The sequence below is a fragment of the Phallusia mammillata genome, chromosome 3 (genome assembly GCF_965637545.1).
Source record: "Phallusia mammillata chromosome 3, kaPhaMamm4.hap1.1, whole genome shotgun sequence".
Lineage (NCBI taxonomy): Eukaryota > Metazoa > Chordata > Ascidiacea > Phlebobranchia > Ascidiidae > Phallusia > Phallusia mammillata.
Genome location: NC_137254.1, coordinates 11,460,232 through 11,478,256, shown reverse-complemented (window position 1 = coordinate 11,478,256; position 18,025 = coordinate 11,460,232). Strand labels below are relative to the sequence as shown.

The following is an 18,025-nucleotide window of genomic DNA, read 5'->3' as shown; positions in this document are numbered from 1 at the left end:
GAAACAAAGTGCTCAGTATCAAAAAATAATGTATAATTCGCATTATGATCAAACAAAAACCTGTGCATCAAAAACCTCGTAACATACCAACATTTAATCTGCCAATTTCATCGTCTTGCAATCTCTTTATATTGTCCAACCCTTTCTTTGTTTGAGAACATCTTTGCACTTTTTCCAAAGGAGTGCCATAACGGCCCTGTCTCATTTATTACCAATCGAGGTATCTTTCACAAGTTAAATTACACCCTGTGGATTCTCCAGGACTCCGATTTAACGATGTGTCTTATCTGAAACAGCGGGTCTTCCCTGCCAGATCTCGCAATCTTTTCTGTTCCCTGTCCATTAATCCATCAATGCCATAAAATATTTGAACGACGCTTAAAATGTTCTCATTATATTCAGTTACCAATAATGTTTTAACGCAATGTTTGCACCAGCTCACTCCAACATAATGTTCAAGTTAAGTCGGAAAACAAAGATTGTTCAATTTTTTATCACAATTTGTTTGCTATAAAACAAACATTGCGTTAAAACAAACAAATTATTTTGGAACAATTTAAATTATGAAATTACTTTAGTTGAACACGTTATAACACTAAATACATTGTTTTTTTTCTAATGGACAATGATTGCGAAGTGAATATAATGAACATTCAAGAGTTCTGCCAGCTATTCTAAATGTTAGATTTACAAGAAACACACACTAAAAGCCGTTTTCTTTTCAACTTTATTCCCTAATTTCATCGAACTATTTCACATGCTATTTTCTATATTGAGGTCCATCACGATTACGGATTGTTCGTTACCCTTTTCGACATGTTTAAGATCGAAATTAGTACCCAATTCCAACACGAGATTGCCATTTACATTTTTAGGGGTCACAGGTCCTACATGGTTACTTGAAAGGGGCCACGAGGCCAAAAGTTACTTTTAGGGGTCCACGGTCCAGGAAAGGTTGACCAATGCACTAAACACATCTTGGAATATAAATTTCTTTTCAGAGGACCATCCTTGTTCAAATACATCCAACAACGTATGTATCCGACACAAACACGTTACTCCTTTTGAATGAACATGCTTAAATCGAACTCAACAACCTGGAAATGAACACCAATTATAATTTTTGCACTAATCTTCCTGCAACAACATTAATTGCTACACGAAAATGAAAGTTACCTCCCTGTCCAACCAGGTGTTGCCTTCCAACGTTTTGAACGAACAGAAACGAAGCAAATGTTGTCCATTCTGAAGTGACGCTACCCACAACATTGGATTGTCACAGATCTCGAACTTAATAAAATAGTTTGTTAAATCTTTTGGGATATTGTAACTTTCACTTCGCCAGTATTTTGTCAACATGGAAAAAAGGTCGTAATAAAAAGGGTGTAATAAAAATTAAAGACAAAACAAGCACATGACTTACTTTTGTTTCAAACTGAATAAGTTTCTGGGGAGGTTGAAAATATACTCCCTGGTTTGTTGCACCCGTCTTTGATCTTTTTGCCCAACTTCTGCGAGGTCATGGCATTCATTGAGCTTAAAAGGTAAAAGTTACAGAATATTTTGAGGTTGTAGCGGCCTCTCTCACTACCGTTATCGTGTGCTTTTATACTACAGCGAACCGGACAGATTGCCTTCTTTCTCTGACTCTCGTCTTATGCGGCGTATTCGCACATTGTGTTATTCTATTACGATGTACCTCGAATAAACACCTCGCCACAAAGTTACGTTTACAGTCAGTGGTTATCTTAAGTCCCCTAAATTGCCATAATTCAACAATACCATTTTTCCGTTTTTACTGGTTTGGTCCTGTATTTGTCATAAAACTCCCGAAGAACCGACAGGTTAGTTTGTACGAACTCCGCTAAATTTTTGAATTTGCGCCCGCGAAGCGGGGTTCTCTTCAACTCTTGTTGCGATTTTTCCATGATTCCCTTCGTCTGATTGTTTTTGGCGATTGTCTGAGAAAATATTAGATTAGACCAGTGGTTCTTAACCGGTGGGAAATTTCAAACTCTTCTCTAGAGGGCCTATGTTGACTTATGGCCTTCAAGCGCAGAATGGCTGAAAGTTCTGGATCCTCATTTTGCCATTTTCGAATATCTGCAATAGTCCATTCATCAAGCCAATTGCTGTCACCCATCGTAGAACCTCGTAGCAAGGGGGCTATTGGAACTGATCTAGGTTGTTCAAACATGGAGCAATCGACACACTCGCTGTGGTGACACCTTTGTCGCGACAAACCGTCTGCGTTCCCATGTTGTTTCCCAGGGCGATGCTCAACTTGAAACGTGTAGGTTCCAATTACTGATAGCCAACGTGCTAACATGCCCTCTGGTTCTTTAAAGGTAAGCAACCATTTCAGTGAAGCATGATCTGTCCGCAGTGTAAATTTACGCCCCCAGAGGTAGTGCCTAAAGTATTGCAAAAAGTGCACCACCGCCAACAGCTCGCGGTACGTGGCACAATAACAACGTTCTGAGCGGCTCATGGCTCTACTGCCGTAAGCAACAACACACTCTGCATTGTTGTTTCCAAATTGGGAAAGAACGCCTCCAAGACCATTGGAACTTGCATCAGTATCTAGAATAAACTCAGCATCATGAACAGGAAACGAAAGTACAGGGTTAGTCAACAAAGCTTGTTTTATAGAACCAAATGTTGCATCACATTCTTTTGTCCACTGAAAATCCCTATTCTTTCTCGTTATGTCCGTCAATGGACTAGCAATGGTTGCATAATTTTTTATGAATCTTCGGTAATAAGATGCAAAGCCAAGAAAACAGTGAACTTCCTTTACAGTAGATGGTTTGGGCCCAGCACTTACTTCTTTTAGCTTGTTTGGATTTTGCGAAACAATATGCCCAAGAAAACTAGATTCTCGAGATAACAAGTGACATTTCTTCGGCTTTAATTTAAGCCCCGCTTGCCTCAATCGGGTAAACACAGCTCTTAAATTGGCTATGGCTCCTTCAAAATTGTTCGCAAACGATACTACATCGTCGACATATACTAAACACGAATCCCACAGTAAATCTTGTAAAACTCTTTCCATTAACCTTTGAAAAGTCCCCGGAGCATTTGTCAAACCAAACGGCATAACTTTAAATTGGTATAACCCCTCAACAGGAATTGCAAATGCTGTCTTGGGCTTGTCCGACTCTTCCATTTCAACTTGTCAATATCCACTTGCTAAATCCATAGTACTGAACCACTTTGATCCACTCAGTGTTTCCAAAATATCCTCAATCCGAGGTAAAGGGTAAGTGTCTTTCTTTGTTATAGAAAGACGCCGATAATCGACACAAAACCGATACTGTCCATCTTTCTTCTTTACAAGCACCACAGGAGATGACCATGGACCGTCACTTAGTTCAATGACACCTGTACGCAACATTTTCTGCAACTCTGCGTCAATTACTTCTTTCTTGGCCCAAGAAACACGTCGTGGCGTTTGTCGTATAGGTTGGACTGTCCCAGTATTTATCCGATGTCTCACGTACGCATTCTTCGAGATCCGAGATCATTGCTTCCCTTATATATCTTGAAACTCACAAAGCAACTTGACAACTGCGTTCATGTTGGCCTCGGAAATATCTTTGAAATTGTCAACAAGACAAAGCATATGTTCAGGAAAGGAATTTGTTCCAGGGTTGCACAAAATAGGGTCGACATGTTTGCTTGTTTGAAATGATTGTTGTCCAATAAAAAATGTTTTATTACTAAAATTGATCGAACAGTTTTGTTCATGCAAGAAATATACCCTCAATCTGTCCCGGATCTGCGACCACCAGGGAGCATTGAGATTGATTTACACCAACTTTCAAAAGTGTATCAAAGGAACCGTACAGTGGCGGCTCGTGCCTAAAATTTGTGGGGGTGCTGCCCCCACAAATTTTAGCCTCTACTGAACATATATAGCCTAAGTTGGCAATATATTGAAAAGCTACATTTCTATCCACTTGTTTTGTGCAAGTAATACAAATCTTAATTAGCAACTCCATTGTGACGTAATTTTTGTTACGCAATAGTGTACACGAGTGTAAACAGCAGACGGCATCATTTGTGTATTTTGTTTACTTGCACAGCGACGGGCCAAACACAATAACGTTCAGTAATAATGTGAAAAACAAAAACACACGTGGCACAGCTTCGAAACGAAGCGGTTGTAAATACGGTAAAACACACCAGAAATATAGAAAAAAAATCGATATAAATGAGTCGAAAAAGGTCTTTCAGTTCGACAACAAAAATTGTCATGTTTCATTTAGGTAAATTTAGTCACAGTCAGCGTTTTCAACATATTCTATGACACTTCACAGATTATTGTCACACAAAAAAACTAGCCATACAGCTTTTTATTGGTATCATAACTAACAAATTTAACAACCACATTACATTGGTTTCAGAACTTGTTCATTTAAACATCTTTCTTGAATTTTGGTGTGCAGACTATTGAGTGTATTTTAGTTTCTTAGCTGCTATAATTGCTGCTTGCTGGCAAATAGCTTAACATTCCTTTTTTAAGTGCAAAACGCCTTCAAGCTTTAAAATTTACAACACTCTCACTTAAATTTAAACCATATTATTAAATCTTGTGGTTCCTTTTTCCAACCAAAATGAATCATGAAGTTATAGTTTGGGCATGATAATTGTGTTTTTCTATTTACTACTATAGCACTGCAAGTGCAAGTCTTTGGGAAATGATGGTGTTCCTCAGAAAAATTGGCATCTTTTTCAGTGTTAAAAAGAACTGTTTTGCCTTTGAAAGAATCATGGAAACAGCAAAAAGGATTTTTCATCCTAGTAATTTAACTTGGCAAAACATCATATCTAGATTAATTATTTTCAAAGTAATCATGAACATCAGATCTACAGAAACATTTTCATTTGAGTAACTAGCTTTTCTTTGTCAACAATAGGATGTGCTTGGTGTCACTACTATCTTGTCTGTAGAATGTTCATTCTTAAGAAACACTTCCTGTGAAGCAATTTAGCAGCTACTGTTCAGACAAACAGTACATGTCCATTATATCAATACACATGACTGCAATTGGTTGCAAATACTGTCAACATGGTGTGTTAAGAAAGCCACACTTTAAATTGTCTTCACTCTTTTTTTGTCTTCATTTCAAAATTCCTGTTGCTAGCAGTTGTTTGTTCTGCATTTGATATTGCCTGAATTTCAGTGAGGCATTTAACTTCACAGTCACAAATTTAATTTTTCTTTGGTAGCATTAGGAACTAAAACTGAGTATTTCTTGTTGTTGCTTATTCCTGCATGACATTGGAGTAGCAGATGTTTTGTCCCATACTTTCATAAATCTTTTTAATTCTGTTATTTATTATAAAGGTTAATTGTGACTTTTAAAGGTGTTAGATGACCTTTTTTCTTTTTCAAGGTGTTAGATACACTTATTTAATTCAATGATAACTGTAAAAACTGAAACCCACTTGCAGTCATCTTAAAAAGTCACGACTAACAGTCAAACAATAAATTTAATGATAGCAAAATAATTATTTAACTGCACTCACTGTCGAACTTAAAAACACAGTACACGGGTTTGGCTTTGGAGCTCACTGACGCAAAGCAGACAACACAACCAGCGCTACGTCACGGGAGGGGCTGCGCGAGCCACAGCCCCCTCTCGCCTATTTCGCCCGGCATGTAGCTTTTCCAAGTGCGCATGCGCACAACTGAAAACGTCACGAAACTGGAGCTGCAGCTCCGCCATAGATAACTTATTATTATTATTATTATTTTTTAAAATTTCTTTTAAATAATACAAAATTTTTATTTATTTTATTTTAATAAAAGGCCGAATAATGTTATTCTTAGTATACACTGATCAAACATAAAAACTATATGAAAAGATTGTTTTGTATAACAACTTGGAATAGGAGGTGCTGCAGCTCCGCAGCCCCCTCGCACGAGCCGCCCCTGGAACCGTAGCAAGCTATTGGAATATTTCCTACAGATATAAAATTAAACTCGTATTTGCGAAGAGAAGACGCATCGTAAGCTAGTCCAAATTTATTGAAAACACAGCGATTAATCAAAGACACACAAGATCCGGTGTCAACCAAAAACTTGACTTGTATTTGTTCCACTATGCCATCGACGTGAAAAGCTTTGTCGTTTTCGGCCAAATAATTTGTGACTGATGGTTCAGGATTTGCACCAGTCACCATAAGTTTAAAGGACGTTGAACACGATTTGTACCGGACTTATCTGCTTGTGGGCAACTCCGTTTCCAATGACCTTCTTCGCCACAGAGGTGGCATTTGCTTTCATAACTTGTTTTTCTTTGCGGTTGGGCATATTGATTCCATCGTGGTCACCACATCAACCGCTTCTTTCAAAGTCGATGGATTTCTCACGACCGAAACGTTTCGCAACGACGAGTCTTCAATGCCGGACAAAATTGTTGAACAAGAAACTCTTCAGCACACTCGTCACACCTCAGGCGATTTGAAAAGGCAAGGCTGGGCTCACTGTGTAAACGCCGGGCGGCATGAAACGCTGCTCTGGCACGTGGTGCGTTGCTTGTCCAATTCGGCAATGAGGCTTTCAAAATTCCATCTTTGGTCACTTTTCGGTTGAACAAGCGGCTAGCTGTCTTCCCTTTTCCAACAGATTCCAATCGTTTAACAGGGCAACATTCTCAAAATGTACTTTGTATTGTGCCCTTTGATCACCGTTTCCACTAAACGTTCCAGGCAACCATGTTGTTCTCGCAAAAGACTTAGAATTAACCGGTTTAGCTTCTTCTTGCGCTGTATTTACAGACGGTAAACTTTTTGGTGAAATATATATTCCTTGATTCTGTTTGGCCTAGGGTTTATACACTGGGTTTTGAATTGAATTTACAGACGGTTTTACGTCACGATTTTCGTCACAGTATCTTTCTATAACATCAACTCTTCTCTTAAGATCTACATTTTCTTCATTGAGCAAAAGTACAGCACTCTCCAACACATCAATTCGTGTTTCTGACATGGTCCTGGCGTGCTCGCCAATTTAGCTTAATTTCAGCCACAAACACACTGCTTCACTCACAACACCTTTGTATTGAATCACCCCTAAGCACTTCGGCTAACAGCAACGCAATAAAATACGCCCACTTCACGCCACATCAGTACAACGGTTCATACACACAAAGAAATAAGCTACAATATGAAAGGGATATTTGTAACATATCTCAAGGGATACAAAGTGAAAGATTGTTTCAAAACAATAAATATTAACCCTACAGAAGAAAGCTGGAGGCTGGAAGAGGGCGATTGCTGATATCCACAAAAGTTAATTTGTTTTTAAATTTTTGGAATAAGTGTACAAAAACTTAGTTAAACATTTCACAATTTACCTATGGGTTGATGGAGATCGACTTGCAGAGGTTGAGACTCTGCTTTGCACAGCTCTGCCGCTGTAGCGTGACTTTTTCCTTTTAAAAAAATCAAAACTACTATTAACTTAGTTATTAGCTAGTTATTTCTAAACAGTATTACCTATGGGTTGATGGCGATCGACTTGCAGAGGTTGAGACTCTGCTTTGAACAGCTCTGCCGCTGTAGCGTGACTTTTTCCTTTAAAAAAAAATCAAAACTACTATTAACTTAGTTATTGTTTGTTATTAGCTAGTTATTTCTAAACAGTATTACCTCTGGGTTGATGGCGATCAACTTGCAGAGGTTGAAACTCTGCTTTGCACAGCTCTGCGGCTGTATTTTTGCAAATGAGAATGACGTTTGTCCGAAGAGATAGGTTTTGACATCAAGTGATGTTGGACACAAACAAAACAAAACTAATGTTATTAAATCCAATTAAATTATAATGAATGCGTTTGTGATTGTCTTTTAATAACACTAATTGTCAATATTGTCTAACACGCCTTACCCCAAGCATGAATCATTTTCAGAGGAATCAAAGTTAATGCATCGTTTGCTTTGAATCTGAAAAAACACGTTAACTGATACATAAAACACTAATATTGTGCAAAGAGCAAAACCAAGTTGGATGCCATATTGTTCGTTGCTCATGCTGCCAGGCATTCGACTACATATTTAATGTGGCTTTATGTGATCAAAAGGTTTGCTGAAAAGCAACCGAAACACTCATCAATATTTTATTTCTAACTATTTTATAACTTACAACGTTGAGTTTTAATTAGCAGCTCATTTCTAGCCTTGTGTGCCTATAGCGCAGTAACATTCCTAACATTGTGATTAAACTCCACAAGCACAGTAAACACTAATCTGGCGTAGCTTCCGTGGAATGTTAATGAATTCTTGTTGCCTATATAATGCTGCGCATGTTAAGTTAAATCATTCTAATTTATTTGGTGTCGTGAATACAATAACTTAAAGAATACAGCAGAGTTTAATGCTCTTTTTAGGATGTAGATACAACTGTGATTGTTTTGAGGATGCAAATACCATACTAAACCGTTTTACATGGTCGTGTTCGCAAGTGGGTTATAACCCGCATAATTGACCAATCGTACGCTTGTTTGCTAAAGCGTGACGAACGCGGTAACGGAACGTGTTTACATGCGACGCATCGCTGTTGATTTGTCTTATGAATCAAACATGAACGGTACTGAAGCGGAAATGCTATTGCTACTGCAGCAATTTACTAATCGTCGCAGTCGGCAAATATTTAGACTTATTTGGATGTTTTTTGTAGAACACCTACAATTAAATTAAAGAATAGGCCGTCCATGGATGTTGCCAAAGTTTGTTTTTATATACTGTATGCATTATCTGTTGTTGTAATAATTTGGTACTTTCTTTTAGTTGATCTTACAAAACCAGTAAGTTACTTACATAGCACAGTTTGGCAGCAAGAGCATGTAGTGCATGGACAAGTAATTTGAATTGTATCCTTCATTCTTTAGATCCAACCATTGGTGGAACACTATTGTTCCTGGTTTTAATGATACCCAATGAGTGAACCACTTTCGTTTGCAACAGAATGATTTCAGGGAACTTGTTTTAAAGTTGTAGCTAGGTTACTTAACTTGCCATTTATAAGTGAGACGCTTTGAAATAAAACTGACTTGTTTTGTCTTCAGAAGACTTTGTGGTAAGAAAGCCTATATATCTACCGGTGCATCTAAAATAGACAGGATCGCTTGGTGCACCTTTATACCGCTTGTTGCATGTTTATATCGCTTGGTGCACCTTTATGTCGCTTGTTGCATGTTTATGTCGCTTGGTGCACCTTTATGTCGCTTGGGGCATGTTTATATCGCTTGGTGCACGTTTATACAACTAGGTGCACCTTTATATCGCTTGGTGCACCTTTATACCGCTTGCTGCATGTTGATATCGCTTGGTGCACTTTTATATCGCTTGGTGCGCCTTTATATCGATTGGTGTGCCTTCACATCGCTTGGTGCACCTTTATATCGCTTGGTGCACCATTATATCACTTGGTGCAACCTTTATATCACTTGGTGCACCTTTACATCGCTTAGTGCACCTTTATATCGCTTGGTGCACGTTTATACAACTAGGTGCACCTTTATATCGCTAGGTGCGCCTCCACATCGCTTGGTGCACCTTTATATCGCTTGGTGCACCTTTATATCGCTAGGTGCGCCTTCACATGGCTTGGTGCGCCTTTATATCGCTTGGTGTACCTTTATATCGCTTGGTGCACATTCATATCGCTTGGTGCACCTTTATATCGCTTGGTGCAGCACGTTCATGCAACTAGGTCAGACATGGGCCAAATCTGGCCCGCGAGATGTTTGTGTAAACTAAATCAATTAATTTCTTGTAACGTTTATAATGCCACAATAAAACAAACTTCATCCCACACGCATTAACACGTATTGTTAGAGCTTCTGTTATTGTTTCGTCACAGCACATGCATTGTGAGTGATTTGTTTGTTCCAACACTTTACAGTACCTCTGTTCTAGTCTAGCTAGGTTGCTTAACTTTAAAAGAGTTCAGCTAGAGCACAACCTGCAGTCGTCGGGCCGCAGACGCTATTTTACGAGGCCGCGCAAATGTTTGTTAAAATGTAGTTAAAGGCGGCAGTATACGCGCACCGTGGAATTTTCGTTCTGTTTGAAGCAAATATGAAATTAGTGCAAAAAAGTATTGTAATCACATTGTAATTTTGTTCAATTGTAATTTTGTAACTCGTAGTTGCAGAACTGAGCTAAATCATATCAGAGAAACGAAAAATGAGTGTATCAAAAATACGAAAAGTCGATGCAGAGAGCAGAGCATTCAAATCAGAATGGACGGCGAAATATTTTTTTTAAATGTTGGATCAACTGCTGTTTGTCAAATATGCCAAAAAAACAATGCCAACCATCCTAATTATCTTAGCAGTCATTCCAATGAACAGCGAAAAGCTATTGCCCAGAAATTAGCCAAAAATTTTCGTCTCCAGCAAAATTCTCTGTTTCAGCAAAGCGCAGCTCAGGCGTCAGGCAAGCTTTTTGTTGGCTTTCAAGTTTGCAAAAGCAAGCAAGTCATTCTCCGACGAAAAAAAAAGAGTGCATGGTAGAAACAGCAGGTCTTTTGTGCCCGGATACTAAAAGCAAATATGAACAAATTAGCTTATCACGAAGGACAATCATGAATAAACAATAGTAGGTCAATGACTTGGCGGCCAATGATTGGCCTTTCATTGACCCGTCACGCAGATACTTTTGTTGTGCAATTTCGTTTTTTTTTTTTCTCGTTGTGCAATGTCTCGTGACAAATAAACCATTGAATTGAAATTGGACAGTAACTCGTCGTGTAGAATTGATTGACGAGCACTTGGCCAGCAAATTGAGAAGAGTAGCAAATTCATTTTTGTTTGATTCATTAGCACTGGACGAAAGCAATGATATAAAAGACACCGCTCAGCTTTTGATTTTTATCCCAGGAATTAATGACAAATTCGAGATAACAGAAGAGTTTTTGGCGATGGAATCGATAAAGGGGCAAACACGAGGAGAAGACTTGTTTAACAAAGTGTCTGGTGTTATTGAAAGACACAAACTACCTTGGAGCAAACTTGTGAATGTCACTACAAACTTGACAGGAAAAAACTTAGGGCTGTTAAAAAGACTACAGGATAAGATGAAAGAGGAAAATCCAGAGCTGGATACAACTTTTTTGCACTGCATTATCCACCAGGAGGCTCTATGCAAGTCTGTATTGCGGCTTGATCATGTGGTTAAGCCAGTGGTTAAACTTATCAACTACATAAAAGCAAAAGGTCTGTCAGTTTATCAAGGAAATCGATTCTGATCACCAAGATTTACTTTACCATTCTCGTGTGCGCTGGTTAAGTTTGGGGAAAGCATGTAAACGTGTTTGGGAACTGAAAGACGCGATTAGCTCTTTTTTGGAATTAATCGAAAAAACTGAAGATTTTCCTGAACTAAAAGACAGAGATTGGTTGTGTGATTTTGCTTTTGCTGGGGACATACTTTCACACATGAATGAGCTGAACACAAAGCTGCAAGGGAAAGATAACCTTGCTCACCAATTGTACACAAACGTGAGGGCCTTTAAAGCTAAATTGACTTTATTTTCAGAACAAATATCAAACAGTTCTTTCGTGCATTTTCCCATGCTGACGTCGACGGAACTGGCCGCAAATAATCCCAAAAAATATAGTAAATTACTTGATGACCTGCATAGAGAATTTTCCCGTCGATTTCTGGATTTTGAAAAACTCCAAAAATCATTTGAGATAGTGTCATCCCCATTGTCACAAAAAGCCCAAACAGCACCACACGAGTTACAGTTGGAATTAATCGACCTTCAATGCGACTATATTATAAAAGGGAATTTCAACGCTATGAAGCTAAACGAGTTTTACGCTTCACTAAATGATGCCAGGTTTCCCAAAATTCGAGAGTTGGCTCAAAGGATGTTAGTTTTGTTTGGGTCCACATATATTTGTGAACAGACGTTTAGCCTAATGAACTTCAACAAATCTAGTCACAGATCTCAGTTAACTGATGCTCACCTTGGATCTGTTTTAAGAATTGCAACAACAAAACTAATCCCAAATTTTGAGGCTTTAGCAAATAATAATGTATTGTAGTTATTTGAGATCTGTGGCTAAACTTGTTTAAGTTCATTAGGTAAAATGTTCATGTAAATTTTCGCAAATAAAAGTATGCATTTCACATGACATACCGTGTTAGTACAGCAAAAAACGCTTCATAACTTAACATTACGATAGATTCTTTGAAATAAAGAGGCATGTTTTGACAATTTACTCTGATCTTTACACAAGTTTCTTTTGCAATCTACAACGATCTGTGTTTTTTTGTTTGTACGAGGAAGCACGCATTGATTTGTGGCCACTTCGGATGTGTACGTTTATTGGTTTGGATGGGTTGGAAAATAAACTTCGTGGTGTTACTTTTTGACTCTTTACGTCAGTGGGATTTAAAAAGCTATGTACATGAACGTATCATAATATTTTCATCAGCGAGCTGTAAATGTTATTGGGGTTTGTTAGTTACAGTACGTGCGGACAGAGGTAAAGAGAGACACGTGCAAAAAACTGTTAACCGCTAAGCGAAGCACGATTCGACTTTGTTATCATGCACAAGTGGAGGCGGGATGCGCAGTACCGCCACACACTACGCCAGTTGTAGTTTTACCCCCGTATAAACATATTTATACTAACCTATGTTCCTATCGCTTGATTAACTGAAATACTACTTGAGTAACCTTTGCATCGTTTTAAAATAAATTATGATTTAATATTTGTACCTTCATTTTTTGTGGAAACCCCCACTGGTCAATATGACAAGAAACCTTATTTTGTATTCTATGCATTTTATTGCAAAATCTAAAGTCAGTTTATTGTTTCTATTTCGAACTAAACCACGTGCTTTTGCGTACTTTTTTGGTTGCAAAATTGGTTTGCACGGTTTCTATAATTCCATTTTGACAAAATGCCTGCAAAGCCTATTTATCATTGCGGTGCTTGTAAAAACAAGTGTGATGATAACAGCGAAAGTGTCCTTTGCGAAGCATGTTTTAACTGGTACCAGTAAATGTGTATAGTTGTCAGACAAAGACTTCTCTATTCTAAAGGATGAGTCAGTAACTCCCTACATTGGCGTGTCGTGCCGCAGCAGCAAGGATGGTCATTATAATTACTGTGCCGCTATGATGAGATTGAACCAGGTATGTAATGATTACAGTGTTTCGTTAATGAAACAATGTAAGTCATAAGTCAACTAAAACTTCAAATAACTACGATTGTTTACATTGTTACGTAATAATCGACATTTGTTTTGCAAACCCCTCAATTTAAAAAAAACTATAGCCTTAAACGTGCCTATCTGTCTACTAATAACTTGTTTGCATTTTTCAGGCATCCAGTCAAGACACAGAAGTTCTACGAAAAGCAGCACATGTCGAAAATATACTTCTGCCAACCAGCAATCAAATGCTAACTATCTTCAACTTTGACTCCCTGCAGGAAGATATCCGTGCCTCGGAGGTTCTCAACAACCACAATTTGCAGGAAAACTGGCTTCCATTTCAAACCACTGCTGATGGTAATTGTCTTTTTAATGCTGTTTCGATTTGTCTGTCCGGTTCTGAAAGTTTATCACAGGCGTTGCGCGCGCGAACGTGTATTAATCTCATACTAAACAAAGAGTCGTATTAAAAACACGCATCCTCGCATACGTTTGATTTGGTGTCACCATCGTACGACGAAGCATGCATTGACTGTGCAAAAGTTGGGGGATTTTCAAGTGTTTGGACCATTTTGGCATTAACCAGTGTTATCAAAAGGCCAATTAACTGTATTTATCCGCCATGCAATGGTCAACAAGACCAAGTAGTAGAAATCCTTAATCGCATCATAGCAGCTGATGATTGCGACCCCATTAACATAATGTGGTCAAGAGTGGGGCCCTCAAAAACTCCTGTTTGGACTCCAAATCATTTTGTTGCTGTGATTCCAAGAAAGGTGTCTCACTCGTCTCCACAAATATCTTCCGCAGAGTTAAGTGATACTTTACAGGAGTCCGTGGTTTGCGAAGATATTCAATCTTCAGATTGATACAGTTGTGAAGAAACGCCCGAAAAAAGTGACAAATTTGGGTCCCAAAGTGGGTATTGGAATACGAGACATTTTTACCAACGCGTCAGGTTGTAGCAAAACTTGCAATTAGTAATGTACACCGCCTGCCGCGCCGCTCGCCTTCTACGGCGAATACTGGACTATGGTGGCCTATGAGTGCCAACACAAAAAAGAAAAAAACAGAATTGAAAACGCAATTTAAAACGAAAATTAAAGAAAAAATCAAATTAAAAACACAAATCAAAATGAAAACGCAAATCAAAATGAAAACGCAAATCAAAATGAAAACGCAAATCAAGACGAAAACGCAAATTAAAATGAAAACGCAAATCAAAATGAAAATCATTTTTTTCGCCGAGGCCGAGGCGTGCCAGTTGCGAAAAATCAAAGTGAAAATGAAAGTGCGTTTTTCCGCCGTGGCCTATGAGTGCCAGTGCCAACTGTGACGCCATACATTGGTCACGGCTGAGTAACGCATTTGCGGATAATCAGTCAGTTTGAGCAAAATCTATGTTTTGGGTATGAGGACTTGCAGCATTTTGGAACTGTAAGCCTACTTTTTGTTGTTGTTTAACTGTAAAACAAACCAATTATCTGAAAATAAAACAATAACGATAAATTGCGAAGTCTAGTAACCGCTCTTATGTATTTTATATGTGTAGCAACTTTGTATTGCAAGATTAAAAAGTGACCGAGACTTGGAAAAAAATTCAAATAAAAATGAAAGAACAAGCTACCAGAAACTAGGGGAAGATATTTTGGACAAAAAGTATTTGACAATGCAAAGATGTAGTTCGGAAGTTTCTGGCAAATATCAAAAATATTCCAAAGTCCTTGCTCGTGAATTTGTAACTTTGAAAGTGTTTCTTTGGAAAACATTAAACAAGCATGTAGCTTGCATTTTTCTCTTAAGCATATGGATTGTGATGGCTTTGCTGGGGAGCAGGTACTTTCCTACCTGTTGTTTGGACAAATAACAAATTTAAAAGTTGTTCATATTCGTTTTAACTTGTAGGGTGTGGTATTAAACACAATTAAAACTTCAGTTTCTTCAGATGAAAACATCTCATTGCCTGACATTAAAAAAATATTACGAATAAGTAAACCTACATGTGGGTCATCCCACAAAAAAAGTATGTTTTAATCATGTACCAAAAAATCCTGTCTATTTTTGACATGATAAAACTTGGCAGTGCTGTACAGTCTTCATGTACAAAGATAATTGCCCCCACTTCAAAATTGATGAGATGATGTGGGGAGGTGAAACCAGTGTTGACTTCAAAACAGAGTAAGAGAAGTTTGGAGAGGGTGGTTTCCGTAGAGCATTCAAGGAAAGATCTTCATCTAAAGATTTTCCTGGTGTTTGGGTGGTTGAGCGATATCTTCCTGAAACTTTGGAGCTGCTTTCCAAAACAAAACAGGGTCCTGAAGAACATATAAAAAAATTGTGCAAATGCACGCACTGGCTGCCAATTTTGTTGCCCAGTTGGGAAAAGTTGTTGATGAGAAATGTGCTGATGAATATGGTTACATACCAGCTTACAACAAAATTTATTATGGAACAATAAATAGCAGAGATACAACGAAAAATGAGTTCATGACAGTTGAAGAGCTAATAAACTGAACATTTAACAAGTATCTTTCAAACGTTGGCACAGTTTGTGTGTCTGAAGAAACAGAAGTTTGCCAAAAAGCCCTTTGTTTTTAGCAACGAACAACTTCTGCTCACTGATACAGTGTGTACAACAAGCTTTTACTGACCAGAAATCGCTTCACGAACTATTACAACGGAAAAAGGGACCAATGTAATTAATATTGTTAACTGTTTGTGAGGGGTGTTTGTGAGTTTTTCGTTGTTAAACTTACAGTTTTATATTTCATTTAATTTCAATTTTTATGATTAAGATATCTGTGCCTACATTGGTTTTCAGTTACCACTGTATTAATATTGTTCTTTTGTTCACAATTTATTTGCAGATCTTCATTACCTATGCTGTGTTATAGTACTGCAACCATCATATTTTTACTTTTGTAAGCCATGGTACAAATGCTAAACCACATGTGTTACCTTGCCATATCTGAATACCTTATTTGTGTCTTCATATATCACACCATGTCAATGTGTTACTTTGAAAACATGTTCACTTTCAATTCTAAGAAATAAAACATAAAAAACAATATAGACTGATCACAAACTACAAGTTTTCATCTTCGCGAATGCTTTGCTTCAAAAACAAAAATGCATCAATACAGTTACAATTTTCGATCAACTTTGTATCTCCAATTTTGGATTGCATCAAAGTTCTTTTGTTTTCATTTAGGTAGTCCCTTGGAGCCCCCAGTACACCGGACAACTCAGCCACTTGCGCCAATTGTCTTTCTGTCACTGTATTCTAAATACCATAATGCAGTTTCCATACCAGTCATACAAAATAGTTCCAACAAGTGCCTGCAAGTGGTACTGAAAACTAGTTTTGTACCCCAACAGTCTAATGTTTTGGGTAATCCAATTCTAATATGGATGTATCGACCAAAATATATTTAAATATGTACATAATCAACTACAACTATGATCAAAAATGATGTGTTGAAACACATACCACATTCATGCAGTCCTGCGTAATTTGCTACTTGGGTTATAATGACTTTCATCTTTTAAAAACATAAACTTATGTTTATAAAATTTCTCAAGTCTTTCATGCAACTCATTCCACCAACTTTCAATCTAAATGTCTTAAATATATAGGTTAGTTCAAATTACTTTCAACATAATGTTAAAATAACCGAACCTGATTTTCTGTAGATTTTCCATAAATGCTGAGTCTGCTGGTTGTTCAAAATCCTTCAAGAAATGTGTGCATTGTAGCCATTACACCAGTCTCAGATCTCCTATCCAATCTTATTTTTGTAGCAATTGTATGGCACTGATAAAGACTTTTTTCAAGATACCACTGACCAACAAGTTTAGGGTCACAGTTGTCTGTCCACAGCTTTGACCACAATAATTTTCTGCTGGCAGTGTCTGTATCCATAAACAGCGAGTGGAAAAGTGTTTCTTTGGTATCCCATTAGTTGCAATGCCCATCTAGAGAGAGACCCAATTTAGGCCTTTGCTTTTGCAATATATATACCGTTATGGATTTATTTTCAGATAATTGATTTGTTTTACAGTTAAACAACAATAAAGTAGGCTTACAGTTCCCAAATGCTGCAAGTCCTCATACCCAAAACATAGATTTTGCTCAAACTGACTGATTATCCGCAAATACGTTACTCAGCCGTGACCAATGTATGACGTCACAGTTGGCACTTATAGGCCATGGCGGAAAAACGCACTTTCATTTTCACTTTTATTTTTCGCAACTGGCACGCCTCGGCCACGGCGAATTTGCGTTTTCATTTTGATTTGCGTTTTCTTTTTGATTTGTGTTTTCATTTTGATTTGCGTTTTCATATTGATTTCCGTTTTCATTTTGATTTGCGTTTTCATATTGATTTGCGTTTTCATTTTGATTTGCGTTTTCATTTTGATTTGCGTTTTCATTTTGATTTGTGTATTCATTTTGATTTGCGTTTTCATTTTGATTTGCGTCTTCATTTTGATTTGCGTTTTCATTTTGATTTGCGTTTTCATTTTGATTTGCGTTTTCATTTTGATTTGCGTTTTCATTTTGATTTGCTTTTTCATTTTGATTTGCGTTTTTAATTTCATTTGCGTTTTTAATTTCATTTGCGTTTTCATTTTGATTTATGTTTTTATTTTGATTTGTGTTTTCATTTTGATTTGCGTTTTTAGTTTGATTTGCGTTTTTAGTTTAATTTGCGTATTCATTTTGATCTGCGTTTTTGATTTAATTTGCGTTTTCATTTTGATTTGTGTATTCATTTTGATTTGCGTTTTTAATTTAATTTGCGTTTTCATTTTGATTTATGTTTTCATTTTGATTTGT

At 37.4% G+C, this 18,025-nt stretch overlaps 1 protein-coding gene across 1 annotated transcript; it reads left to right on the top strand.

The window, feature by feature from the left end:
• The first annotated feature begins 12,888 nt into the window (after positions 1 to 12,888).
• LOC145217512 (uncharacterized) lies at positions 12,889 to 16,083 on the top strand. The gene is made up of 2 exons (XM_080084783.1): positions 12,889 to 13,165; positions 13,356 to 16,083. Exons 1-2 carry the CDS (start codon positions 13,148 to 13,150, stop codon positions 13,653 to 13,655), a joined length of 318 nt encoding a protein of 105 aa, XP_079940909.1. The 5' UTR covers positions 12,889 to 13,147; the 3' UTR covers positions 13,656 to 16,083.
• Positions 16,084 to 18,025: the final 1,942 nt, after the last annotated feature.